A 26,601-nucleotide genomic window follows, 5' to 3' on the forward strand; every position below is an offset into this window, starting at 1 on the left:
GCCCGCCGCCGCCGCTGTCCCGGCCGGCCCGGCCCGGCCCGGCCCGCGCGTCACCGCCGCGACGGCGCCGCGCTGACGTATGGGAGTCACTAGTGCGACGGCGCTACGGTGACGTCATCAGAGCGCTCGGCGCCACCGTCTGCACCTGAATTCGGTACAACCATGTGCCAGGTGGGCGAGAAGTATGGGGATCCCCTGGCTGAGGGACCGCTGCCGCCGCGGCCCGGGTAAGAGCTGGGCGCCACACCCGTCCCTCCGGTACCCGGCGGCCTCAGCCGGCGGCGAGTCCGCCGTGAGGCCCCCGTCGCTTTTTGCCGTCAGTCTCGGGCCCTGTACTCCAGAAAACCCAGAGACCGTCATGGCCGAGCCCGGGAACCCGGGAGTCCCGGGTGGGGCCTGGAACTCGCTCCGCAGCACCCGGGAGTGCCTGTCAAGCCTGTGGTGAACACTGGCAGGAAGGGGCTCCCTCTGCTCGCTCGCACCTCAAATTCTTGCAGTGGTTGGGACAGCTCTGCCGCTGACCATTCTGTCTTTACTGGAAGAGGACGTGGGCTTCCTCTTCCAGTGGCTCCATATCTCCCATCCAAAGCCACGCGGAGCAAGTTGTCTCTCCTGTTGTGCCAGCCATGAAGGGATTGAGAGGTGGCCTTTATCTGCCCCCTGAGTTGGCTTTAGCCGACTGGCAATCTCCAGAGTCATTGTCTTTTGTCAAATTGGTATTTTGGATAAGACACAAGCCCTGGTTTGTGTGTGTACAGGCCCCTACATTGCCTCTTCTACGCAGGGTTGGGGTGAGAAACAGGACTCTTTCTGAAGCCTGCTGGGAGGGGGGGTGTAATCAGTGTTCTGTATTTAAAATTTTTTTTATTGATTGATTTTAGAGAGAAGAAGGAGGGGAGAGAGAGAGAGACACATTGATTTGTTGTTTACCCATTTATGTATTCATTGGGTGATTCTTGTATGTACCCTGTCCTGGGATCAAACCCACAATCTTTGCATATCAGGACGATGCTCTAACTCACTGAGCTAATCTATGTTCCTGTTCTGTTTTCTCCCACGTGTCTCCAAAGCGGTGAGAAGAAGTGTGTGAAGTGCAAGGAAGGCCTGCCGGTGGTGGTGATCCGTTCAGGAGATGCTTTCTGCAGGTGAGGCCTGGAGGTAGGTAGGAGACCCTGGCAAATGGTCTTGCTCAGCAGCCAGGATTGCCTCCATTTCTGTGGCTTTATTTTTGCTTTTAGAAGCATTTAATCATTTTAATTCTGGTTCTGATATTGCTCTTGGTGACTCTGGTATTAGTGGGGGAAGTATTGGTTTCCTGTGTGGGTAACATTCTCCCATGATTCAACTGTGGATCAGGTGGCGGGAAGGTATGTGATGGACTTATGAGGAGAGTTGGCAGCGAGAGTGAGTGAGTTGTAGGTGGGATGAGCATTTCTGGGCAGCTAGAACACATCTGAGGGTAACTTGGAGCGTCCTAGGATCTTGGGCAGGTGCTCTGCCTGATGTGTTTTATTGGGTTGACCAAAAAGTCTGTATGGTTTTTTTCTGTAAAATAAAAGACATGTTTTTAATTTTCACCAATAACTATTTTTTAAATTTATTTGCTTTTAGAGAGAGGAGAAGGGAGAGAAAAAGAGAGGGAGGAAAACATCAATGTGTGGTTATCTCTCGCATTCCCTACCGGGGACCTGGCCTGAAACCCAGGCATGTGCCCTGACTGGGAATTGAACTGGTGACCCTTTGTTTCCCAGGCCAGTGCTAAATCCACTGAGCCTCACCAGCCAGGGCTCACCAATAACTTTATTGATTTGGATACTTTGAGTAATTTGGCTGTCTTTCACATGGTATGACATTGATTGTTCTCCATTAATGTCTTGATTTGATTGTAGTCAACTGGTCTACCCGACTGTGGAACATTGTCTAGCATGGAACTTTGCAAACCACTTTTAACACGATCAATCAGCCACAGACGCTTCTCCATACACTGCACAAATCTTTTTTTTTTTTTTTTTTTTTTTTTTTTTTTTTTTTTTTTTTTTTTTTTTTTTTTTTTTTAGAGAGAACTAGGATATTAGCTTTAATATCATTACTCTTGCCCTTCTTGTCCTCATTCTCATCCCTTGCATCCTAATCACCATTCCAGCCACAGAATTGACCACCCATTTCATAATCCCAATAAGATTTTTTTTTTTTTTTTTTTTTTTTTTTAATTTATTTATTGTTATTTAATTACAGTTGTATGCCTTTTCCCCCATCCCTTCACCCCACCCCAGGTGAACCCACTTCCCTCCCCCCTCTCCACCCTCCCCCTTGGATTTGTTCATGTGTCCTTTATAGTAGTTCCTGTAATCCCCTCTACCCACTGTCCCCCGCCCCCACCCCCCCACCCCCGCCCTTGCTATTGTTACATTGTTCTTAACTTCAATGTCTCTGGTTATATTTTGTTTGCTTTTTCCTTCTATTGCTTATGTTCCAGTTAAAGGTGAGATCATATGGTATTTGTCCCTCACTTCCTGGCTTATTTCACTTAGCATAATGCTCTCCAGTTTCATCCATGCTGTTGCAAAGGGTATAAGCTCCTTCTTTCTCTCTGCTGCGTAGAATTCCATTGTGTAAATATACCATAGTTTTTGGATCCACTCGTTTGCTGATGGGCACTTCGGTTGCTTCCAGTATTTGGCTATTGTAAATTGTGCTGCTATGAACATTGGGGTGCACAGATTCTTTTGGATTGGTGTTTCAGTGTTCTTAGGGTATAATCCCAGCAGTGGAATTACTGGGTCAAAGGGCAGTTCCATTTTTAGTTTTCTGAGGAAATTCCATATTGTTTTCCACAGTGGCCTCACCAGTCTGCATTCCCACCAACAGTGCACTAGGGTTCCCTTTTCTCCGCATCCTCTCCAACATTTGTTTGTGGATTTGTTTATGTTGGCCATTCTGACTGGTGTGAGATGATACCTCATTGTGGTTTTAATTTGCATCTCTCTGATGGCTAGTGATGCTGAGCATCTTTTCATATGTCTCTGGGCCTTCTGTATGTCTTCCTTGGAGAAGTGTCTGTTCAAGTCCTTTGCCCATTTTTTAATTGGGTTGTTTGTCTTCCTGGAGTGGAGTCGTGTGAGTTCTTTATATATTTTGGAGATCAGGCCCTTGTCTGAGGTATCATTGGCAAATATGCTTTCCCATATTGTTGGTTCTCTTTGTAATTTGGTGCTGTTTTCTTTAGCCATGCAGAAGCTTTTTATTTTGATGAGGTCCCATTTGTTTATTCTTTCCTTTATGTCCCTTGCTTTAGGGGATGTGTCTGTGAGGATGTTGCTGCGTGGAATGTCTGAGATTTTCCTGCCAATGTTTTCCTCAAGGACTTTTATGGTGTTACGGCTTATATTTAAGTCTTTTATCCATCTTGAGTTTATTTTCGTGTATGGCGTAAGTTGGTGATCGAGTTTCATTTTTTTGCACGTAGCTGTCCAGATCTCCCAACACCATCTGTTGAAGAGACTGTTTTTGCTCCATTTTATGCTCCTGCCTCCTTTGTCAAATATTAATTGATCGTATAGATTTGAGTTTATTTCTGGGCTCTCTATTCTGTTCCATTGGTCTATGAGCCTGTTTTTATGCCAGTACCAGGCTGTTTTGATTACCGTTGCCTTGTAATACAGTTTGATATCAGGTATTGTGATACCTCCTGCTTTGTCCTTCTTTCTCAAAATTGCTGCTGCTATTCGAGGTCGTTTATGGTTCCATATGAATTTCTGCAATGTTTGTTCTATATCTGTGAAATATGTCATGGGTACTCTAATAGGGATTGCATTGAATCTATAAATTGCTTTGGGTAGTATGGCCATTTTGATGATGTTAATTCTTCCAATCCATGAACATGGTACATGCTTCCATTTGTTTGTATCTTCCTTAATTTCTTTCTTCAGTGTTGTGTAGTTTTCTGAGTACAGGTCTTTTACCTCCTTGGTTAGGTTTATTCCTAGGTACTTTATTTTTCTTGTTGCTATATCGAATGGGATTTTTTTCCTGATTTGTGTTTCTGCAGTTTCGTTGTTGGTGTACAGGAATGCCTTTGATTTCTGGGTATTGACTCTGTATCCAGCTATTTTGCCAAATTCATTTATTAGGTTGAGTAGTTTTTGAGTGGAGTCTATAGGGTTTTCCATGTACACTATCATGTCGTCTGCAAACAGTGACAGTTTCATTTCCTCCTTTCCAATTTGGATGCCTTTTATTTCTTTTTCTTGTCTGATTGCTGTGGCTAGGACTTCCAATACTATGTTGAATAGGAGTGGTGAGAGAGGGCATCCTTGTCTTGTTCCTGATCTTAGTGGGAAAGCTCTAAGTTTTTGTCCATTGAATGTGATGCTGGCTGTAGGTCTCTCATATATGGCCTTAATTATGTTGAGGACTGCTCCCTTTATTCCCACTTGGCTGAGTGTTTTTATCAGAAATGGGTGCTGTATCTTATCGAATGCTTTTTCCGCATCTATTGATATGATCATGTGATTTTTGTCTTTGCTGTTGTTGATGTGATGTATTATGTTTATTGATTTGCGAATATTGTACCATCCTTGCATCCCTGGGATGAATCCCACTTGGTCATGGTGGATGATCTTTTTAATATATTGCTGGATGCGGTTTGCTAATATTTTGTTGAGAATTTTAGCGTCTATGTTCATCAGCGATATTGGCCTGAAGTTTTCTTTCTTCGTTGTGTCTTTATCTGGTTTTGGGATTAGGATGATGTTGGCTTCATAAAAAGAGTTTGGGAGTCTTCCATCAGTTTGGATTTTTTCGAATAGTCTGTGAAGGATAGGGGTTAGTTCTTCCTTAAATGCTTTGTAGAAATCTCCTGTGAAACCATCTGGTCCAGGGCTTTTGTGTGATGGGAGTTTCTTGATGACTGCTTCAATTTCCTTTGCTGATATTGGTCTGTTCAGGTTTTCTGCTTCTTCTTCAGTCAGTTTTGGAAGATTATATTTTTCTAGAAATGTGTCCATTTCATCTAGGTTTTCAAATTTCTTAGCATATAGGTCTTCATAGTAATTTCTTACGATCCTTTGTATTTCTGTGGTATCAGTTGTAATCTCTCCTCTTTCATTTCTAATTCTGTTTATTTGGATCCTCTCTCTTTTCTTCTTGATAAGCCTACTTAAAGGCTTGTCGATTTTGTTTATCTTTTCAAAGAACCAGCTTCTGGATTCATTGATCCTTACAATTGTGCTTTTAGTCTCTATGTCATTTAGTTCTGCTCTGATCTTGGTTATTTCCTTCCTTCTGCTTGCTCTGGGCTGTCTTTGTTGTTGTTCCTCCAGTTCTTGTAGGCGTAGGGTTAGGTTGTTTGTGTGAACTGTTTCTAACTTCTTAAGGTAGGCCTGTATTGCTATGAACTTCCCTCTCAGGACTGCCTTAGCTGTGTCCCATAGGTTTTGGGTTGTTGTGAGTTCGTTTTCATTTGTTTCCAGGAAGTTTTTGATTTCTTCCCTAATCTCGTTCTTGACCCATTCATTGTTTAATAGCATGCTATTCAGTCTCCATGATTTTGAGTGTTTTGGGTTTTTACCCTTGGGGTTGGTTTCTAGTTTCAGACCCTTGTGGTCAGAGAAGATGCTTGATATGATTTCAATTTTCTTGAATTTGTTGAGGGTTGCTTTGTGTCCTATCATGTGGTCTATCTTTGAAAAAGATCCATGGACACTTGAAAAGAATGTGTATTTTGCTTCTTTGGGATGAAAAGCTCTGTATATATCAGTTAAGTCCATTTCCTCTAGGGTATTGTTAAGTGACACAATATCTTTGTTAATCTTTTGTTTGGAAGACCTGTCCATTTTTGATAGTGGGGTGTTAAAATCCCCTACTATAATTGTGTTGCTGTCAATATCTTTCTTGAAATCCTCCAAGATTTTCTTTATGTATTTGGGTGCTCCTATGTTGGGTGCATATATATTTATAATGTTTATGTCTTCTTGGTGGATTCTTCCTTTGAGTATTATGAAGTGACCTTCTGGGTCTCTCTTTATGGCCCTTCTTTGGAAGTCTATTTTGTCTGATATGAGTATTGCTACCCCTGCTTTTTTTTCCTGTCCGTTTGCTTGGAAAATTTGTTTCCAGCCCTTCACTTTCAGTCTGTGTAAGTCTTTTGTCCTGAGATGGGTTTCTTGTAGGCAGCATATGTGTGGGTCATGTTTTCTTATCCATTCAGCTGTTCTATGTCTTTTGATTGGAGCATTTAATCCATTTACATTTAAGGTTATTATCGATAGGTAGTTATTCATTGCCATTATTTCCTACCTGTGTTCCTCTTTCTTTCTCTTTTCCTTCCTTTCCTTAAAGCAGTCCCTTTAGCATCTCTTGCAGAGCTGGTTTGGTGGAGCTGTATTCTTTTAGACTTCTTTTGTCTGGGAAGCTCTTTATTTGGTCTTCTATCTTGATTGAGAGCCTTGCTGGGTAAAGTAGTCTTGGTTGGAGGCCTCTGGTTCTCATTACTTGGAATATTTTTTGCCATTCTCTTCTGGCTTGGAGCGTTTCCATTGAGAAGTCAGTTGCTAACCTTATTGGGGCTCCCTTGTATGTTACTTCCTTTTTCTCCCTTGCTGCCTTTAAGATCCTCTCTTTGTCTTGGAAATTTGCCATTTTAATTATGATGTGTCTTGCAGTGGGTCTCTTTGGGTTCCTCTTGTTTGGGACTCTCTGTGATTCCTGGATTTGGGTGACTTTTTCTCTCCTCAGATTAGGGAAATTTTCCATCATTACTTTTTCAAACAGGTTTTCTATCCCTTGCTCTTCTTCTTCTCCTTCTGGTATTCCTATTATACGGATATTGTTACGTTTCATGTTGTCCTGCATTTCCCTTATTGCCTCTTCATTCTTTCTGAGCCTCTTTTCCTTTTCTTGCTCCTTCTGGGTGTTTTTTTCTACTTTATCCTCCAGCTCGCTGATCCGATCCTCTGCTTCATCAAGTCTGCTTTTAATTCCTTCTACTGTGTTCTTCAATTCAGAAATTGTATTCTTCATTTCCTCTTGGCTCTTGTTGATATTTTCTATTTCCTTTTTCATGTTGATATAGTTTGCAGTGAGTTCATTGTAGTTTCCTTGTAGTTTCTGGTAGTTCTCTTTGAGCTCAGAGAGCTCAGTGAGCTTCCTGATGACCATTGCTTTGAACTCAGTATCTGATAGTTGACTTGCCTCTTTTTCGGTTAGCATTCTTTCTGAGACTTCCTCCTTTCCTTTCATTTGGGAATTGTTTCTTTGTCTTCCCATTGTTTGTGAGGCTCTTCTTGTTGGCCTCTGCTTCTTAAATTGCTTTGTTCTGAATCCCTGGGTTTATGATATGAACTTCTATGGTAGAATGCCAATGGGATTCGGTGGTGCTGTCTCCTTACTCTCCTGTGCTCACTGGTCTTGAGCTGACGTTTATGTGTTTAACACGGTCTAACTCTAGTCTTTTCAGCACTCCAGGTTTTGTTGTCGCACCTGTGGGAAAAATAGAAAGGGGGGGAGAAAGAAAAGGAAAAAAAAACAAACAAACAAACAAACAAAAAAAACCAAAGATGGGAAGGAGGGAAAAAGGAAATAGGAAAGGAGGAAAGGGAGGAAGGAGGGAAGAAGGATTAAAGAAAGATCGGAGGCAAGATAAGAAGGAATTTTAACAAAAATTAAAACATAGAAATAGATAAAAGAAGGCAGGAAGAAGACATAAAAATGGTAAAGGATGGGAGGAAGAAGGAATGAAAGAAAAAAAAAGAGAGAGAGAGGAAGAAGGAGTTCAGGTGGAAAGGAAAAGGGAAAAAAAAAAAAAAAAAAAGGGGAAAAAAAAAAAAAATCTTCTGTTGGCTTTAAACCGTTCAGGTTATTTCTGCTGTTGTCCTGTCTGTGCAACGGGAGGGGGTGGTTGGAAGGATTGGTTTTACTTTTCTTCCTTCCTGGGTCACACTCTTCACTGTTTTGTAGGTGTGGTCCCTGGCAGGCAATCAGGCCGTTGATCAGCCAATCCAGCAGCTTTGTTCTTGGGACTCTCGAGTGGCCGCTCCAGCCGCTTTGGCTCCGGACGCGTGCGCGCGCAGCAGGGGAATCCAGCCGCTTCGGGTTTGTGACGTTATTTGGGCTCTGAGCGCGCAGCCGGCCGACCGATCGAGCCGCCCAGGCTAGGGAGGCTGGCGCCCTGCAAGCTGCTGGTTCAGCCGCCTTGGTGTTACGACTCTCGCCAGCCCCTTTGTGCTTGGGAAGTGCGCACCCAGCCGGCCCTACGCTTGGTGAGCGCGCAGCCCGCCGCTGAGCCAGAGGCTCTACGCTTGGGAGCCCGATCCAGCCGCCCGGGGCTTGAGACTCTCGGGTGGGCGGGGCCGCCCTGGGACCGAATCACGCGGTCCTCGGTTCCGAGGTTTTGGGTCTGTGGGTGGAGCAGCTAGTCTCTGCTCCAAAAGATCTCGGAGGTTTCAGGTGTGGGCGCCCCTCCGGGGTTTCACGTATGGGCCCCGTTCGCTAATCTGCGCGCGCGCTACCGCGCGCAACCGCACCTCAGGTGAGCGCTGGTGCTGCTTATCCCGCGTTCCCCGTTCGCAGTCCGGGGGCGGAGGGGGGAGGGGCGCCAGGGGCCTCGGCCACCACCGAGAGTTCTCTAACTAGCCCCTGAGTGTCTCTATTTTCTTTTTCTTTTTGAGAAATTCCTCCTTTTCAAGCCCCCCTGGTCCAATCAAGCACCTGGCTGCTCACAGCGCAGCCTGGCCCTCTCCCAGGACTCCTGCAGCAGCCCCTGCGCCAGGGCTGGCGCCTCTGCAGCCCTTGTACCGCGCGGTCCCGGGTCCCGGGGACCTTATTGTCCTTGAGCACTCTTCTTACCGTCAGATCTTTCAATGTCCTCTATCTTTGGTCTCTAATCTTCGTATATGCTGGAGTACTGTTGGCTGTTCGCTCTGCTCCTCAGATCAGCTAGGTATTTCCCTGGCGCTGAGTGGAAGTGGTTTCCGCTCCCACCTATGTTGCCGCCATCTTCCTCACAAATCTTTTTTTGTGTTTCAGTTGCATTTTTACCTTTCTTGAAGTAATAAAGCATAATATGCCAAAAATATTGTGCAGTTTGTTCCATCTTCAATATTAAAACAGCTACACAAAAATTCACCAAATTTGATGTTTATTTGTTAGTGCACACTGATATGACAGCTGTCACGATGCAACTAACAAAATTGTTTCAAATGAAGTTAAAGACAACTAAGTGCTACTAGAGCCATCGTACGGAAAATAACCACACAAGCTTTTTGGCCAACCCAATACTTTGAGGGATAGAGGAGTGGAAGGCAGGCCTAGCCTTCCTCTGTTTCTGGGGGTCCTTTGGAGGAGCAGAGGCTTATTCTCAGAGGGGCTGGGCACCAGCACATTCTGTTTTGTCTGAAGCTCTTTTGTGCCCTTGTCATATTGCCCTTGAATCATAAGTTTTCTATGTCTGACCACTTTTACTAGATTTATAGTTCCATAAAGGCAGGGCTGGTCTCCCATTTTCTATCCCAGTTAATTCCTGGTGATGTTGCATGCTCTGTACAGCAAATGAACATTTGTTGAATGAGTGACTGGCTCACATCTTTAAATTGGTCTCCAAGAGTCTTGGACTTTGCTTTCTAAAATGTTCCAAAAAGGAAACTGAATGGACTCAGTAAGTTGTTTTCCAAAAATGTTCTTGTCCCTGAACATCTTCTGGGAGCCTAGTAGACTTGGTGCGTGTTTAGTAGAACGAGGTGTGTGCCACCAGGAGATATGTTTTAGGCACGGAAGCCAATGCTTTAATCACTTAAGTGCATCTAAAAATGGTGGTCTCTCCAATCTGCTTGGAGAACTCCTATCTGCTTGACAGGAGCAGAGGCTGCAGGGCTCCTTCTGGGCCCAGAGCTCCCCTGCCTGTGCTTGCTCAGTTTTGGGAAAAGATGGGCAGCTGATTTTCTGCTTGTAGGTTTTGTCAGTCTCGGTTTTGAGCATGTTTCCTCAATGATTGTGAGGATCAGCATATGTGGGAAGCTGTGGCCTGACCCAGAGGGAAAGTGTGGTTTCAGGAAGCAGGAAGAAGGAAGTAGACAGGGCACACCCCCAGGCATGGGGCAGCTCTCTTAGGGCAGTGTTGCCCCCTTCTGCTCAGGTTGCTGTTCTCTGTCCTCGCTGCTGGGATTGCCAGGGAGCTTTAAAATGCAGATGCCTGGGCCTCATCCCCAATATACTGTGACATAGTTGGTGATTCTAATATGCAGTCAAGGCTGATAACCTTTGACCTAGTGAGCCCGAGAATCAGCTGGAAGGTTTATCAAGAACACAGATTCCCAGGATCTACCCTGGAAGTTCATTTAAAAAAAAAGATTATTTATGTATTTATTTTTAGAGAGAGGGTAAGGGGAGGAGAAAGAGAGAGAGAGAAACATCAATGTGTAGTTGCCTCTTGCACTCCCCCTACTAGGGACCTGGCTGACAAACTAGGCATGTGCCCGGACTGGGAATCGGACCAGCAACCCTTTGGTTCATAGGCCAGTACATAGTCCACTGAGCCATACCAGCCAGGGATACCCTGAAAGTTCTGATCTGTGAGTATGGGGAAGAGCCCAGGACTCTGCATTTACAGAAGCTTCCCGGGCATTTCTGGTCCTGGTGCGATCAGAGAACTGGAGAAAGGCCTTTGTGGAGATTCAGGATGCTGGGCCCCGGAGGCCTGCCCAGGACTTCCCCCTTCACTCCAAGAGGTGGTACTTCTCTCTGTGGGAGTCTTGGAAGAGATCAACTCTGCTTAGGAGAGGGTTGGGGTGGCCTTGTCCTGCACATGCCTGTGTCTGTCTGTTTACCAGCTGGGCCTTTCTGAGTGCCTGTGGCAGCAGGTGGCACCGAGCTCCTGACCCCTCAGACATTGGTTCACGCTGATAAGGATTATGGGGGTGACTCAGATGCCTTCCCATGTGGTGTGAGACTCATCCTGGGATGACCATACCTGATGAGAACCCCTCCACACTGACCTCTGGATAGAGCCTCAATATCAAAATGTTGCTTTTAAAGATGGAAGTTGGGACAAGAAGGAAAAAGTAACTGAGCAAGCATCAGGCTGCTGCCCTGTGGAGGCCAGTTTAAGCAGCTTTCCTGTCTTGGCATGGACGGTGGGCACCTGAGTCATGTGGCCGCAGCCAATGGTGGTTTTGTTGCAGGGACTGTTTCAAGGCATTCTACGTCCACAAGTTCAGAGCTGTGCTTGGGAAGAACCGGCTGATCTTTCCAGGAGAGAAGGTAGAGTGTGAGGTGACTCCTCTGTGGAGTCCCTGACTAGGCAGCCTGGCCACCCAGGCCCTGGCTCTATGCTCCTGCCACCCTTTTTGCAGGCAGCCTGTCCTACCTGCATCCTACCACCTCCTCCACATCCCGCCGTCCTGCACCTGGACTCTGAGGATGGACCCATGTCTGGGGACATCCACAGTGCTGGGGGTGAGCGAGCATGCTCATGTTCAGACGTGGGGCCCTCCAGCCATGTTCCTTCTCTCCCAGGTGCTCCTGGCCTGGTCTGGGGGGCCTTCGTCCAGCTCCATGGTCTGGCAGGTCCTTGAGGTGCGTCTCCACACCGTTCTTCTGGGCCCAGGCCACTGCCCAGCCAAGCTCCAGGGTGGGGCCAGCCCCGGAGAGCTCTCGGATGTGTATACAAGAGGTGCACAAGCCCAGAGCTGTATCTGGAGTGCCCAGCTATGCCCCAGTTTAGCGCTCTCCCATTTGCCCTACTGTAGAAAAGTAGTCACTGGGAAATGGTTGTCTCAGGGGGCACAGTGGAGCGTCACTCAAGGTAGCTCTGAAGCCATGGGTCTCCTCTCAGCCTGGGAGTAGTCTGGGACAAGACATTGAAATAGGAGCAGGTGCCTTGGGAGAAAAAAGTGGCTTGGCCCTGGCAGTTTCCTTGAGAATGAGGGGCATGACGAGGGATGTTGCCAGGTGAAGCAGTGTTGCTGGAAAGGACAGCTCATGTCAAGGTGGGGAGGGGAGAAGGCGGTTGCAGATGAGAGACAGCAGGGGGCCTTTGCACCGGAGTGCCACCCTGCCCAGATCACAGTGTTGGGGACAGTTGTGGCTTCCCCAATGGTGCTGGACATCTTGGAGGCCCTGACCCAGGGGTGGGACACACAAGGACCTTCTGTACTCCCTGTGGGGGGTGCAGACTGGAGGTACTGGGCACAAGGCTACAGCCATGGGGTGGTCTGTACCGGGTCCTGGGAGGTGCCCGGGGCCCTAGGGTGGTGCTTCTGCTCTCACTTCCTGTCCCCTAAACCTGGCTGGATGATGTGAGATAAGCACCTCCTCCCCCAGGTGTTTGTCCAGCACCTGTTGCCGCCTTCTGTCTGAGTAGCGATTCCTTGTTTTTATCCTCTTGTCCTGTCCTGTGCTGAACAGCCAGAAGGGCTTGGGTAGGGGGCACGGATGACTATGTGAACCTAGCTGCTTTTTAGGCCATTGCCAGCAGCAGGGACAGACTGGGGAGGGTGGGTTTTACAACGGACAGTACAGATGCCCAGGCAGAGCCAGTTCAGAGTTGGACTGTATGGCTTCCCTGTGCCACCTGTCCACTACAGGTGGGGGTCATTGCCCCTTTTCAGAGGGTGCCCAGTACAGACAGAGAAGGGTCTCAGTAGGAAATTGTCCTGTGGCTTCCGGCTATGGGGCTGAGGCCCAGTCCCTTCCCTTCTCCAGGGCCTGAGTCGAGATTCTGCCAAAAGACTGCGTTTTGTGCCAGGGGTCGTCTATGTTGATGGTATGTGTGGCCATTTCTCCCTCCAGGCCCCAGCTGCTTGGGGCGGGCCTTCTGAAACAGCTGGACTGTGCCGGTGCCGAGGCCCTGGCGGGGGTGTTTCTCTGGAGACAGCGCACATGTCCAGCAGTAGGTGGCATTGCTGTTGCCATAAGTCAGACCACCAGAGAGTCAGACAGGAGCGTCCGCCTGGCCTCCTCCGTGGGGTCTAGGGCTGTGAGTGAGACAGGCCCGAGGGGCCGGATGCTAACCTGCCCCACCTCTCCCCTCCTGCCGGGCCCCTCAGCTACTGCAAAGAATCCTACACCCATTCTAAAAATTGTCCTCCAAGAAGGAGAAGGTCTGCAACCTGTGGTTATTACAGAAACCTCTGTGCTACAGAGCACATCCTTGAGGAGCTTCTCATGTGTTGGCCTTGTCCTGCCGGCCTGGGGCTCTTTTCTTGTAAGCCACGACTCCACTGTGCCTGCCTATTTCAGAGGGAGCAGCCTGCGGACAGAGCCTGGAGGACAGAGCCAAAATCCTTGCTGAGATGAAGCTAATCCTGCAGACAGTTGGCTTTCCCTGGCACATTGTTGCTTTAGAAGAGGTGGGTGGGCCACCTGGAGGAAAGGCCCTTGGAGGATGTCCATGATGGGTGCATGCCTACTGGTTGGGGCGTGGCTATGGGCTTCTTGCCTGGGCCTGTTCCACAGTGTGTACAGAGCTGGGCCTGGGCTTCATACAGCCTCTTCCACCCTCCCCCGCAAGGTGTTCAGCCTGCCGCCATCTGTGCTTCGCTGCTTTGCCCATGAGCCCTCAGGGACCAAGGGGGCCTACAAGGCAGCCGTGGATAGCTTCCTCCAGCAGCAGCATGCACCAGCCCAGGGCAAGGAGCAGCTGAGTCAGCCTGGCACCCAGGACCCCCAGACCCCAGCTGTGTCACCCTCAGCTGCCCAGACGGAGGCCCAGCCACCCACAGCTGCCCAGACTGAGGCTCTATCTAGACTGTTCGACTCAGTGAAGACACTGACAGCCAAGGAGGAGCTGCTGCAGACCCTGCGGTGAGCCTCCCTCTCCCCCAGGTCCTGGCCCTGCCCCACCTGGGTCTGAGATGCCCTGCCCTGCTCACAGGACCCACTTGATTCTGCACATGGCCCGGACCCATGGCTACTCCAAGGTGATGACGGGGGACAGCTGCACCCGCCTGGCCATCAAGCTCATGACTAGCCTGGCGCTGGGGAGAGGGGCCTTCCTGGCCTGGGACACGGTACTTGGGAGCAGGCTGCACAGGGGCCCCTCGCACCCTGTCCCATAGGCCCCTTCACTGGAAAGTAGTCTTGTAAATCAGTCTTGGGGTCTCCCTTGTAGAGGGAGGAGGCTGTGACTCCCCAGCTGGCAGGGAAGGAGGGGGCCGTGAGCCGGTCAGCTGGGTGCAGTGAACAACATACCCCCAGGGTTTCTGCGACGAGCGGCACGGTGACGTGGTGGTGGTGCGGCCCATGCGCGACCACACACTGAAGGAGGTTGTTTTCTACAACCGCCTGTTTGCTGTCCCCTCTGTATTCACGCCGGCCATCGACACCAAGGTAACCTGCGGGGCACCAGCATACCTTCAGCTGCCTAAGCTGTGTCCACACCAGCCCTCTGGCCTCAGTGCCTGCCACCTGGTGCCATAGTGGAGTCCCTGGGTCCCCTAGCATCCTTGGCCATCCCTTTGAGTTGGAGGGCAGGCTGGTGTGGTGCCCCTGTCCCTGGGAAGGTGAGGTGCCCAGCTGGGGGGTCATGGACATGATGGAGGGGCAGGATGGCCTTTGTCAGAGACTTAAATTTTTTTACATAGCTTAATTTTTAATAACGACTGTGTATAGCAATGGGGACATGGTAGAAGTGTGTGCCCTGGCTCACTCCAGCCCTGACACGGTAGGCTCTTGGGAGCTGACAGTGTGGAGAAACCCGTGGTTGGCCCTGGGGGCTGTCCCTCTGCGCCAGGACCACTTCTGCAACCACCATATGATTGTCCCTAGGCCCCCGAAAAGGCCAGCATCCATCGGCTCATGGAAGCCTTCGTGCTCAGGCTGCAGGCCCAGTTCCCCTCCACGGTCAGCACTGTGTACAGGTCTGTGTGTGTGGCTCCTAGAGTGGGGTGGGAGGGTGGGCACTGAGCTCACTACTTTGGGGCTCGGGCCAGGGCAGGAGCAAGGTCTCAGCCAACCGGTGGTGAGTTTGTGCCCTGTCCCCATGCTTCCAGGACGAGTGAGAAGCTGGTCAAGGCCCCCAGGGACGGCAACGCTGGTGGCCCCCCAGGCCCCCGCTGCCTGCTCTGCATGTGTACACTGGACATCGACACTGCTGGTCTGGGCCGCATCTCCTCGGGGTGCTTGGGCAGAGAGGGAGGGGTACTGGCAAGTGGGTGTTGGGGTTCAGCAATCCCTGAAGTCCCCGCAGCTCATCTCTGCTTGCAGATAGTGCCACGGCTTTTGGGGCCCAGACCTTACATCTCTCTCGGGTGCAGCCCCCCACCCCACCAGCTGAGGCGCCCACAACACCCTACTGCTCTGCAAGAGTGGGCGGGGCCCAGGGCTGCTGCCGGGGAGCTGGGCCCTGTGGGAGGTGAGTCCCTTCTCTGACTCATCCCACCCCATGGCTGGTCCCTTGCAGCTGCACAGAGGGTGGTGGTACAGCTTGGGACTAAGCCCCTAGGCCCTGTGCTGAAGGGCCAGGACCAGGCACACAGGTCCAGCTCTGCTCTCACAGGGAGGACCCCCGAGCCCATGTCATTGAGCAGCTTTGCTACGGGTGCCGTGTGAACATGAAGGATGTGGTAAGTGGACACCTCCCTTATGTTGGCCACAGGGAAGCCCTCCCACTCCTAGAGGTGGGGTGGCAGGTTGGCACTGGCTCAGCTTTGTACTGCGCAGCCCCCTCACCCGTGCCGGCTCTCTCTTGCAGCCCTCCCTGGACCCCCTGCCACCCTACATCCTGACTGAGGCCCAGCTCCGCAGCCAGAGGTACTGGCACCTGCTGTACTGGGAGAACCCTGGGAGGAGTCCTTGTGGGCGTCAGCACCTTCGAGCTGACTCCCACTGTGTGGCTTCTCCCAGGGTCTGGGTCTTACAGGAGCTGCAAGAGTATCTGATTGAGGACAGTGACAACGAGGTGCAGACTGTTGAGAGCTGAGCCTGGGGATGGACACCCAGGACCACTCGCTGGGACCTCCAACATGCTGGAGCAGGATGGCAAGGATGGGCAGGCAGCTTGTTACCAACCGTTTGTATAAATAAAAATGTTTTTAATTAAAAAACTACAGTACACGTGGGGAAAGGAGGGCTGGGCCCCCTGGCCCAGTGTGTCTGGCACTGGGCCCAGCAGGGACGACAGAAAGGGACAGCAGTCCTGTGCTGGGCCATGGAGCGGCCACAGCTTCCTTCTGACAGCAGCATCAGGGCTCAGTGGGCCAGGAGGACCTGTCACAGCGGGTGGTCTTGGACTAGGTTCTCTGCTCCTGTGGCCCGAGGAGCACTCCCTCCTGCGTGCCTGGCCGGCTCCTTCATTCACGGTGCAGCAGAAGCTTGGCCCTACTCCTTCTCGCGTGTCCATTTGATCATGGTCTCCGGTGAGCGGTACAGGAAGATGAGCTTGGCGTACAGCTCTTCCTCCAGCTCCAGCTCCCGCGTCTCCCGCACCAGGAAGATGTCCTGGCAGAGCTTGAGGATTCGGTCCACACACGGCAGCTCCTCGAACATGATGGAATGAGATATCTCACTGAAGAAGCCACGCACAAACTTGCCGATGACCAGCACGATGGACACGTAGAGCCCCATGATCCTGCCAGGCAGGGGTGGGTAAGTCCTGGGGTTGCTGCCCACAGCCGCACCCCAAGCCCCTAGGCCACGTGTCACCGCACACTCACCCGTAGCCAGCCAGGAAGCCCAGACTGGGTGGGCTGACCTTGTCATTGAAGATGACCATGGGCAGCAGATTGCAGCCAGCCTGGCAGTCCTGCAGCTCGATGACCCACCACTCAAGGAAGCCAGCAGCCCCTGAGCCCACCTGCTCCCTCCGCAGCTGGATGCGCACACCAAGGTAGTCAGCCTCCTCATCTGGGTCAGAATGGTGGGACAGTAAGGGCCATCACGTTCCTCCAGGGCAGCAGCTGGGGCCCAGCACCACCCTCCCCTAAACACACTCACTGGGCTGCAGCTGCTTCACAGGGTTGGCTTCAGGCCCATTGGGGGCACGGATGTACTTGGGGAAGAGGTTCGGGATGACCCTGTGGGGAGCAGTCCAGCGGGTCAGGTCTGACCCAGCCTTCCTGGTGCCCCCAAAGCCTCCTGGCCCCCACTCACACTGACTGGTCTGAAGTGCCCTCCAGCAGGCTGGCCAGCTGCCGCCGCTCAGTACTATTGGGAGCCAAGTCCAGGGTGTGTTTCTCATTGGTGTACTCCACAGTGCCTCCCTTGGCCAGGTCCCTGCAAGCAGGGGTGCAGCATGAACCACCAAGGGGCACACCCCACCCAGCCCCCATGCAAACCCAGGACATACCTCTGGAAATTCCAGGTAAAGCGCAGGGTGATGTCAGCAGTGCCGTTGTACAGCTCCCGCTTCATCTGGGCCCGGCTCGGTGGGCTAATGCGCCACAGCGCCCCGGAGCTGCCCTCGATCTGTGCTGTGACAATGTCCTCCGGGCTGTACTGGCTGATGAACTGCATGGCCAGCTGGGCGCAGGGCAGCAACTCAGTGGGGTGGAGCCTGGCCACCCTCCCCCAAGCCATCTTGTCCCCTGCCGAGTAGAGTCAGTGGGGGACTACTCACCGGATGGGGGTCAAACTGCCTGGACAGCTCCTCATAGGCCTGGGGCGTGAAGGGCACGATGGATGGCTGCTGGGCGCTCATGGTGAACAGGGGCTGGGGGGGACAGTAACGTGGTGGTGGGGGTCCTCCCTGAGCCCCCAGGCTGCCAGCAACCAGGTCCAGGTCCGCATGGCCCATGAGGACCAGAAAGCAGAGGAGTGGGGATTGGGGCTGCCTGGCAGACCCCTCAGTGGGCCAGGAGAGCTGGCCCCTGCACTGCTTCCCCTGGCTAGAGTACAAGGTGGCTGCTCACCTCGTAGCCACCCAGCTTGAGGGTGACAGTGACATCAATGGGCTGGTTGACGACGCCAACAACAGAGCGCACCAGGGACATAAAAAGCAGTGGGAACCAGATGATGGCCACGAGGAACAGGATGATGAGGCCGCCCATGCCGTACTTAACAATCTTCTTCTTCTTTTGCCCCTTGGGCTGCGGGTATTTCTGGCAGGGGGCAGGGTATGGGTCACATCTCAGCTCTGCCCTTGCTCTGCCCTGCCTTATGCAGGCCTCCATCCCTGCTCCCTGGCCACAAACTCTGCCTCAGGCCCCTCCTTCCCTGCTGGTCCCAGAGCTGTCCTCTGTGCTCTGCCAGTCCTGTCCTCAAGGCCATGGTCTTGGGCTCACCCAGCAGTCCCATAAAGTCAAGCCTTGACCAGACATTCAAACTGGTAGCAGCTAAGACTGCTGCTGCACAGGACAGGCATAGAGCAATGGAATGGAAAGGGTTTGAACCCAGAAACAAACCTGCACATGAGACAAAGGTGCCAACCACTCAGTGAAGAAAGGAGATCTGGACATTCACATGCAAAATAATAAAGGTGGACCTTTATCTAACACTGTCTAGAACTCAGCTGAAAGGCCTACATCAATGAAACTCTTAGGGGTAAATCTTTGCTACCTTTTATCTGGCAAAACATCCTTAGATCTAACATCAAAATCCTGAGTGACAAGAAAAAAACTAAACTAGACATTACAAAAAAAAAATAGACTTTTGTGCTTCAGAGGACACCATAAAAAATGTACGAAGACAGCCTACAGAATGGGAGAACATACTTGCAAACCCTGTATCTGATAGAGTCTAGTGCCTAGACTGACTGGAAGTCCCTCAACTCGATGACAGGTATAGCTGTACCAGCTTCCGTTCATCCAACAGTTGTTTAGTCCAAGGGAAAGTGGGCGATGGGTCTGAACAGAGGTTTCTCCAAAGGTGGACAGGGCCAGTAAGCACAGGAAAAGATGCTCGTCGTTAGCTAACAGGGAAAGGCGAATCAAAACCTCAAGGGTGGGTAATAAGACATAAGTGTTGGCAAGGATGTGGGAGAGGTTGGTGGGACTGAAACAGTGTAGTCACCATGGAAAACAACTACTTGACAGTGAAACCTGGAGTTACCTCATGACCCAGCAGTTCCACTCTTACGTGTCTACCCAGAAGAAATGGAAACCTGTGTCCATGATCATAGGGTGACTGTTCATAGCAGCATTTTTTTAAATAAAAACAAGCTCAACTGTCCATCACCACTTCGAACTGTTGGATAAACAGAGTGTGGTACGAACCCTAACCACAGACCAAGCCCTGCAGTAGCCCTGTCCCTAACCGTAACCCTGACCCTAACACTGGGCTTAGCCTTTGCCCAACACTGACACCAACCTTAGCCCTAGCCATAGCCCTAGCTCTAACTCTATCCCAAACCCTAAAAATCACTCTAACCCTAGCACTAGCTCTAAATCTAGCCCTAGTGCTACCCACAATCCAAACCCTAACAAAAAAATAAAGAGGGAGCTAGGAAAAAAGGTGGCCTATCTACACAACGGAACACTACTCAGCCCTAAAAAGAAATGAGATTCTCACACATGCTACTACATAGATGAATCTTGATGACATGCTGAGTTGAGGAAGCCAGTCACAAAAGGCCAAACTGTGATTTCACTTATGTGAAATGTCCAGTGCAGGCAAATCCCTATCAGGAAGTAGGTGGTGGCTGTCAGGTGCTGGACAATGGGGCACAGACAGTGACTGCCAGTGGGTATGGGCTTTCTTTTTAGAGCGACAAGCATGTTTGAACACTGGCGATGGCTGCACAACTCAGTATGCTGGATGCCCCCAAATTGTACCCTTTCGATGGGTGAAATCTTGTGTGTGAATTCTCTCAATAAAGCTGCTAGAAAAGAACAAAACCTCAACATTATGGACAGGCCTCTTCCACTAGGCATTTGCTCAGACTACTCTGCCAATTGTCTGCTCTAGCAGGGCCGAATTCACTCTCCCATCTCTAAGAAGCCCCTTCTGGCTGCCAGAAAGAGTTCTAGAAATGTTCTCTGGCCTCATGTTGAACGTGGGTTGTGTGTCTGTTTCTCGCAGCGCCCGTCTGCCCCAATGGGGAGTGACCAGTGTCCCCTTTCTACTCCTGCCTTGGGCCCAGGCACCTTTTCTGTCTCTCGGCTGCACTTGATGATGAAGATGTTGGCATAGATGTCCTCCACACACATCCAGTTGCTCAGGGACAGTGTGGTGTCTGTCCATACCCAGTCCATCACAGCCCGTAGCTCTACCAGGAACGGCACCAGCCGGAACCTGTCCAAGACCGGGAGATCCATCAGGGGGCGTGGAGATAGGGCAGCCTGGATCCTCCCTGGGCTGGCCCACACTCACCCCTGGAAGAGGAAGAGGTTGAGGTGGTTGTACTTCTTGGTGAGGAAGTTGCCGAGGATGCGGGTGGGGTAGCCACAACGGATCTGGTAGGCGGACAGGGCAAAGTAGATGCACTTCACGAAGTACCACAGCTGGGCCACTGCATTCTGGCTGAACATCCTAGGTAGGACAGGAAGCCCAGATGAGGGCACCTGACCTGAGTGCAGCAGCTGCAGCTCCAAGGTCCCTGAACCCAGCTCAGGCTCTGCCAGGCACCACAAAGCATGTCTCTGCAGGTTAGGCCTGCCCCCCTCCACTGCCAGCACCCACCTCTCGGTGACAGCGGGCAGGATGAAGAACATCCAGAGGTGGATGGCCAGCACCAGGACAACCTGGAAGGCCAGCTTGCCCAACACAGTCTTGCGTAGGTAGAGGGCACGGTCAACGACCATAGTACTGAACTGGACCAGCAGCATGACCAGGAAGGCCTCAGGTACTTGGTCATCTGACAGGGAGGACGTGATGTCCGTAGCCGCTGAGTGCTTCTGTGGCCAAGACAGGAAAGGTCAGGGAGAGCTGGGGTGGCCGCTGGGCTCTGTGCTCACTGGGGTCCCTGAGCCCAGCTCACCCCAAAGGCCCAGAAGCCAAAGACGATGATGATGAAGTCGACAACATCAGCTAGGAACATGAGGGCATAGACGTCGGTGGCTGCACGGTGCTTGCTGTGCAGGACGTCATGGAAGAACCGCTGCAGGGGTCGGTGTGCACTCTGAGCCCTGCGGGTGGGTGGAAGGGAGCTTGGCTCAGTACCACCTTGATAGCTCCCACCCACCCCTCTCCTAGGCCACTCCCACGCTGGTCACTCACAGGGACAGGCAGAAGGTCTGCAGCTGGACGCCCACTGCCCTCACTCTTTCCCGGGGGCGACTCCGCCTCTTCTTGCTCTGAGAGGTAGCTGCTGCCTCCTCCTCATCCTCAGTCTCAGCTTCTATGGGGGAGCAGTCACCACTAATGGAAGAGCACAGGGGGCTGGGCCTCGCTCAGCTCCTGACCATCCTGAGAGCCCCCAAAGGGGCTGCCATCACCCAATTTCAGACCAGCAGACTGAGCACAGGGCCCTCCCAGGGTCACCAGCAATGGGCCAGTGGGGGCTGCAGCATGTGGACAGAGGGTGTGGCTGGACTGTGGCATGACAGCTGGGTGGGCTAGGGTGGTTCTGGATTGACAGGGACATGTACCAACGGCTGCCAGTTCTCTGGGTTCTGCACTCTCTTTCCTCCTCCTCCTGAAATGCAGACTGATGCGTCTCGTGTCGCGGGGCTTGAGCTCCACTTGTGGCTCTGGGGGCCCATCCCTCACATCTTCTGGAATGGCATCCTTGGTGGGGGCCCCAGCCACCCCCAGCTCCTCCTGGGGCCCTGTGACCTCCTCGTGCTGGAGCTCCAGCAGGGCTGACACCTCCCCAGGCTCCTTCTCCTTCCTGTGGCCCCCATCAGGCTCCTTGGAGACTGGGTCCTCCTCATGGTCCCAGAGGCCATAGCACTGTGGAAGGAAGGAAGGAGGGTGATGGGGAGGCAGGTTTGGCTGCATGGGGCAGCTCTCGACTGAGATAAGATGGCCGGGCCCCCCATGGGGCCTGCAGCATTCAGCCTCGCCTCCTAGAACGAACGAGATGGCTAAGAGGTACCCGGCCCTGGCCCCTGGCGCTCACCAGCAGCTGGGAACGGTGGAAGAAGAGGGCCATGAGCTGCACCAGGTCATACTTGATGTAGCCGTCAGCCTTCTCCAGGCCCAGGATGCGAGGGGGGAAGTAGGGCTTGTTCTCGTTGCGCCGCAGCACCGTGTGGCTGTTCCAGGGGAAGAAGCCAAACTGGAAGAGGTACTTGGTGACCACCATGACCTGTGGGGCAGGGGGGCTCAGCATGGTGGGGCCAGTACCCCTCCCCCACCCTCACGCCCCAGGCCACCGCCCACCTCAGTGAAGACAATGGCTGTCATCCAGAAGCGCTTGCTGGGCCGCGGGATGGACAGCATGGCCCACAAGAAGACCAGCACAGGCAACACAAGGGAGGCAGCTGAGGCCGTGACCATATGGTTGAGAACAATGATGAAGTAGCAGAGCAGCTCAGAGTGCGCAGCCACGCACTGGTACATGGCCTGCAGCAGCCGCAGCACTCGGCCCTGCCCAGCCTCAAACCGCTCAGCCTCCTCCAGCTCTGGGATGGACAGGCGCCTGCAGGGATCACGTTCAGGCAGGTTCTGGCCCCTGGCCTGGGTCCCTCTGCCGCGCCCCTGCCTGCCTCACCAGCTGCCCCTCAAGCATACCTGTCCAGGATTAGCTCACTTGCTGTGCGCATTCGGGTTCGGGTGCTGGCAGGAAGCTCCTGGGAGCCATGCAGGGAAGCCCTGGGCTCAGTGACTATCTCCTCACTGCCAGTACAGGTGTTGGAGCCTGTGCTCAGGGCGCTGCTGATGTCCTCAGGCATGCTGCTTGCTGGCTCCTCGGCCCCTAGCCCGCTGTGGGATGGGAGGCTGGTTACAGAGGCAGTGGGAGAGCCTCAACATTCCTGGAGGACAGTGGCTGAGAGGCTATGTGCCCATGAGTGCAGTGGCTGGGGCAACCCTGGCTCTGGGCCTGAGAGCATCCCAGGTGGGGTGGGTCCTGGCTCCCGCTTGAGCCACTATGGCCCATACCCACCTCGAGTCTGTGCTAGGCGCATCCCGTGCCTCTGAGGGGCCTGCTGACGTGGCCTTGACTTCACTTGAATACAACTGGTCCAGCACACCCCGGTCCACTGCTCCACCCTGCAGGGCACATGGGGGGCTTAGGGCAGTGGATGCGGTACCAGGGCTGCTCCAGGCCTCAGTGTGGGTGACGCAGGGGCAGGGCATGCACAGGGGTGGGGTAGTATGGCAGGGCATGGTGGCTGGGCTGAGGTGTGGTGGGGTGGGGTATGGTGGGGTCAGGGTGTGGTGGTATCCACCCTGAGCAACTCCTGTGTGAGCAGGTAGCGCTCAGCACGCAGCACGTCGCTTATGGCTCGGTGGTGCCGTGTGAAGGTGTGCAGCCAGCGTGTCAGCTCGTCCACCAGCGCCTGTCCCAGCACCCAGAGCAGCTGCATGGTGCTCAGTACCCGCTGCATCACGTGGCTGCGACCTGCAGGGAGAGGGGTTGGCGGGAGGGTCCTGGAGGGGCAGCCAGTGGGAGAACCCCAACCCTCAACTCCCTGGACCCACGCACCTGCCACCTCACTCTCTGGGCCTTCTGCCAACTCTGCCTCCGGGCCCAGGCCGCCTCCTAGGCATAAAGGTGGTGGTCAGCAACTGAGAGCCCTGCGTTCCCCTCCCCTCCCTACTCTCGGCCTGACTCACCCACAGGCAGTTGTGCCTGCTCCTGCCGCCGCCGCCTTAGCACCGTCTGGGCGTTGGTCACCCATGCCTGGTATGCCATCTACAGACAGGGTCATGCGGTTAGCACCCTGCCTCCCAAACCATTGAGTCCCATTGGGCCCATCTCTGAGCTCCTGAGGAGCAGGGGAAGGAGGAGCCAGGGGTCAGATGGCCCAGCTGGGGACCTTCAGCCTGAGCCTGGGCAGGAAGTAGGCATCATGGGATTGCTGTGGGAGGACAGGGTGGTTCACACAGCCCAGCCCTCACACCGTGGTTCTCACTTAGCTCCTGGGCCCTGGGCTAGAACCAGGAACCCAAAGTAGACAAGAGACTGCAGGCTGAGGAGACAGATGTGCAGCCAGTAAACCCAATGAGCCTTTCTCAAAGACCAGGCCACGCATGGCCACCACAGGCCTGGGTGGTCAGAGTTGGGACCTCAGGAGGGGTAGGCAGAGGCACATAGCTGCCATGACCTATGCCCAAACAGACAGCTGTTGTGTCTGACTCAGGAGGACTGCATGGGGCTGGGCCGGCACCCGGGGCCCTGAGGGCATCGTCTTCCCCGTGCTGCACTGGCCCAGGCACTCCCTGCACAGGGGAAAGCAGGCAGGGGACTCTCCCCACTCACCTGGAAGGCACTCTGTGCTGATGGCCTGGGCTCCTCAGGCTGGGCCTCTTCCTCCTCCTCACTGTCGGACTCGAATAGGAAGTAGTCCCCAGAGTGGATGACTGTGGGCAGGGTGGAGCTGAGAGCTGGCCTCCCCCACCCAGGGTTGGGCTCTACAAGACCCTCAAGTACAGGGTTTGGGTGGGCCCTGTAACAGGTCTGGCTGTGCTGCCCAGCTGGGGTTCCCTCAGCATCCTGTGACTCCATGGGCCAAGGCCCACATGCCACTCTCCCCCTGAGGGACAGCCACAGTGGCTGGAGGCAGGGAGTGGCAGGCTGAGGGACAGAAGCACATGCACAGGACACAGGCCAGCGCAGTGGGACGAGACCAGACTGGACAAGAGGAACACAGAGGGTGCAGGGCCAGGAAAGGAGAGAGGCTGTGAAGATTCAGACTTCTGACTCCCCGAGTTAGAAAAATGTACAGCCTGCTGTGAGGGGCTCTGCAAAATTGAGGCATAGCCCCTTACTACTGCATGGCTTGGGGTGAGGCCTGAGAGCCTGTGCACAGGTTGGGGGTCAGCCCCAGCAAGCTCTGCCTGCCCCAAACGTGAACAGCAACTGAGAAAGGGGGAGGCTACCCAGCACACAACGGCTTGACCACTTGGCCATGGCAGCTGGGTTGGGGTGGTACCTGTGGCGTGGTCCAGCCAGGGCCGCCACCACTGTCTCCGTGGCGGGGAAGAGCCCCCTGGACTGCCGGGCCCTGTGAAGGGGAGGGGTGGCAAGCATGAGCCAGCAGGGAGAAACACGGGAGAATGAGGGTGGCCCCTCAGCAGAGACAGAGACAGAGCCATGTCAGTGACAAGTGCCCCTCATGGTGCTACGGGGGTGGAGGACAGCTCACAAGTGCAGACGGACATCACTGGCAGGCTGTGTGGCCTGCAGGGACAGAGAGTGACCATATGGCACAGGACAGATGGGCTGGAAGCCCTGTGTGACGTCACGTGGCACATAATGCGGGCAGGCTCCAGTGGCACAGATATGCTAGTACTCAGGGGCCCTTGAGGCTCCACCCACACTCACCTGGCTCCTGGCCTGGGTCCAGGGGGTCCTGGGGCTGGCCAAGGCCCACCCGGCCCTGCCTGTGCTTTTCCTGCTTGGCTCGGATACGTTCCATCCTGTGGGTGGGAAACGACTCTGAGCACCAAGCCCATCAGGAAGACACCCCACACCTACCCTGGTCCCGCAGACGGCACCTACTGTCTTTTCAGCTGGGCCAGGGACTTCTCCTCGGCCTTGCGGTGGTAGTTGATGCTTTTGAGGTTGGCAGCGTTGTACAGGGCGAAGCCCCTGAGGGGAGGTCAGTAAGGCCCAGGCTGCCATGCTCCAGCCACACAGGCTCCCCCTCCTCTGGGCTGAGCCCACCTCCCAGGTCCTCCCTGCATACAGGACTAGCCCTCCAACATGACAGCCCGTCATGTGCTGCAGTGACAGGGGAAGGACCCCTCCTGCCACCTCCAGTCTCATGGAGTACAAAGTATGCAAATGAAGAGGTAGCCACGGGAGCTGCAGAGGCTGGGGACAGGGAGACTCACTGGCTCTCTGGCCAGAGTGCAGGGTGAGGAGAGCAGGCCCTCTGGTGGGGTGTATCTCAGGCCAGTGTGCGGGTGGTAATAGGACTGAAACACCAGCCCACATGAGCCAGGGCTGAGGAGGTGCCAACGGCCTGTGGTCCTCTGTTCTCACATGTCACATCAGGGAGCAGCACCCTATCCTAGATGGGCCCAGGGAGCCCAAGGCGGGGGCCAACCTGGAGGCCTGCAGGGCCGTGGCCTGGAGCTCAGCCCTGACGTGCAGGAAGTAGTAGCTGAGGAAGACACGGCGCTGCAGCAGCAGGAACAGGAAACAGACGCTGTCCCAGAGGATGCCAGCCTCCTCTATAGGCAGCAGGCAGTCCTGGTCCCTGCCCAGCATCTCCTTGGCTGTGGGACAGGTGCCAGCATGGGTCAGGGTATGATCAGGGCGGGAGCATGGGTTGGGGTCAGGGGTTAGGGACCTGAGTCAGAGGCAGGGGTCAAGCACAATCGTTGGGGGTCAGTGTCAGAATGCAGGTCAGGGACACAGGGCAGCGGTGGTGGGGGAGGGATAGGGGTCTGGATCCCAGGAGCAGTGTGTGTCCCTGACACCCCCAGCCACCTGCCCTCTCCCACTCACGGTTGTAGTAGCCTTTGACCGTGCACACGAGGCTGAAGAGCTGGATGACCCAGCAGAAGCTGCTCTGCATTTGCTCCACAAAGACACAGGACAGGAGCTGGGGGCAGGAGGAGGGTCAGCCAGCCTATGGGGTTAAGTCTAGGGCCGGGGCTGGGGCTAGGCAGGCTGGC

General features: G+C 53.4%; 2 protein-coding genes across 8 annotated transcripts in view; one reads left to right on the plus strand and one right to left on the minus strand.

Moving 5' to 3' along the window:
* Positions 1 to 28: 28 nt before the first annotated feature.
* On the plus strand, positions 29 to 16,009 carry CTU2 (cytosolic thiouridylase subunit 2). Of its 6 annotated transcripts, none has more exons than XR_006654878.3 (15): positions 29 to 227; positions 1,071 to 1,145; positions 11,175 to 11,253; positions 11,509 to 11,568; positions 12,697 to 12,757; positions 13,234 to 13,343; positions 13,505 to 13,797; positions 13,868 to 14,003; positions 14,191 to 14,322; positions 14,761 to 14,852; positions 14,985 to 15,088; positions 15,182 to 15,346; positions 15,491 to 15,557; positions 15,686 to 15,744; positions 15,838 to 15,917. XR_006654878.3 is itself a non-coding variant. In XM_024555990.4 (15 exons), the coding sequence occupies exons 1-15, from the start codon at positions 163 to 165 to the stop codon at positions 15,911 to 15,913; spliced, it is 1,557 nt and encodes a 518-aa protein (XP_024411758.2). In that variant the 5' UTR covers positions 29 to 162; the 3' UTR covers positions 15,914 to 16,009. The 6 variants fall into 6 exon arrangements, 5 of the variants coding, with proteins under 5 accessions (XP_024411758.2, XP_045047625.2, XP_045047628.2 ...); XM_024555990.4 differs by having other exon boundaries at positions 15,199 to 15,346; positions 15,838 to 16,009; XM_045191691.3 differs by having other exon boundaries at positions 61 to 227; positions 1,071 to 1,158; positions 15,199 to 15,346; positions 15,838 to 16,009.
* A 302-nt stretch (positions 16,010 to 16,311) lies between these two features.
* Positions 16,312 to 26,601, minus strand: part of PIEZO1 (piezo type mechanosensitive ion channel component 1 (Er blood group)) — a 63,434-nt gene continuing 53,144 nt past the window's right edge. Inside the window, exons 26-51 of one of the 2 annotated variants that reach the window (XM_053914493.2) lie at positions 26,432 to 26,528; positions 26,028 to 26,199; positions 25,478 to 25,567; positions 25,301 to 25,395; positions 24,909 to 24,980; positions 24,236 to 24,336; positions 23,590 to 23,668; positions 23,459 to 23,515; positions 23,202 to 23,374; positions 22,916 to 23,022; positions 22,543 to 22,734; positions 22,192 to 22,450; positions 21,929 to 22,117; positions 21,456 to 21,759; positions 21,085 to 21,205; positions 20,846 to 20,993; positions 20,548 to 20,762; positions 20,239 to 20,397; positions 20,013 to 20,160; positions 17,841 to 18,029; positions 17,549 to 17,641; positions 17,279 to 17,451; positions 17,083 to 17,205; positions 16,927 to 17,006; positions 16,647 to 16,836; positions 16,312 to 16,561 (exon numbers count right to left, since the gene is read on the minus strand). In XM_053914493.2, the coding sequence (XP_053770468.1) occupies positions 16,312 to 16,561; positions 16,647 to 16,836; positions 16,927 to 17,006; positions 17,083 to 17,205; positions 17,279 to 17,451; positions 17,549 to 17,641; positions 17,841 to 18,029; positions 20,013 to 20,160; positions 20,239 to 20,397; positions 20,548 to 20,762; positions 20,846 to 20,993; positions 21,085 to 21,205; positions 21,456 to 21,759; positions 21,929 to 22,117; positions 22,192 to 22,450; positions 22,543 to 22,734; positions 22,916 to 23,022; positions 23,202 to 23,374; positions 23,459 to 23,515; positions 23,590 to 23,668; positions 24,236 to 24,336; positions 24,909 to 24,980; positions 25,301 to 25,395; positions 25,478 to 25,567; positions 26,028 to 26,199; positions 26,432 to 26,528 (3,876 nt within the window). The remainder of the gene's footprint in view (positions 16,562 to 16,646; positions 16,837 to 16,926; positions 17,007 to 17,082; positions 17,206 to 17,278; positions 17,452 to 17,548; positions 17,642 to 17,840; positions 18,030 to 20,012; positions 20,161 to 20,238; positions 20,398 to 20,547; positions 20,763 to 20,845; positions 20,994 to 21,084; positions 21,206 to 21,455; positions 21,760 to 21,928; positions 22,118 to 22,191; positions 22,451 to 22,542; positions 22,735 to 22,915; positions 23,023 to 23,201; positions 23,375 to 23,458; positions 23,516 to 23,589; positions 23,669 to 24,235; positions 24,337 to 24,908; positions 24,981 to 25,300; positions 25,396 to 25,477; positions 25,568 to 26,027; positions 26,200 to 26,431; positions 26,529 to 26,601) is intronic. The other variant, XM_053914494.2, reaches the window with a different exon arrangement.

The sequence above is a fragment of the Desmodus rotundus genome, chromosome 12, assembly GCF_022682495.2.
Source record: "Desmodus rotundus isolate HL8 chromosome 12, HLdesRot8A.1, whole genome shotgun sequence".
NCBI classification, from domain to species: domain Eukaryota; kingdom Metazoa; phylum Chordata; class Mammalia; order Chiroptera; family Phyllostomidae; genus Desmodus; species Desmodus rotundus.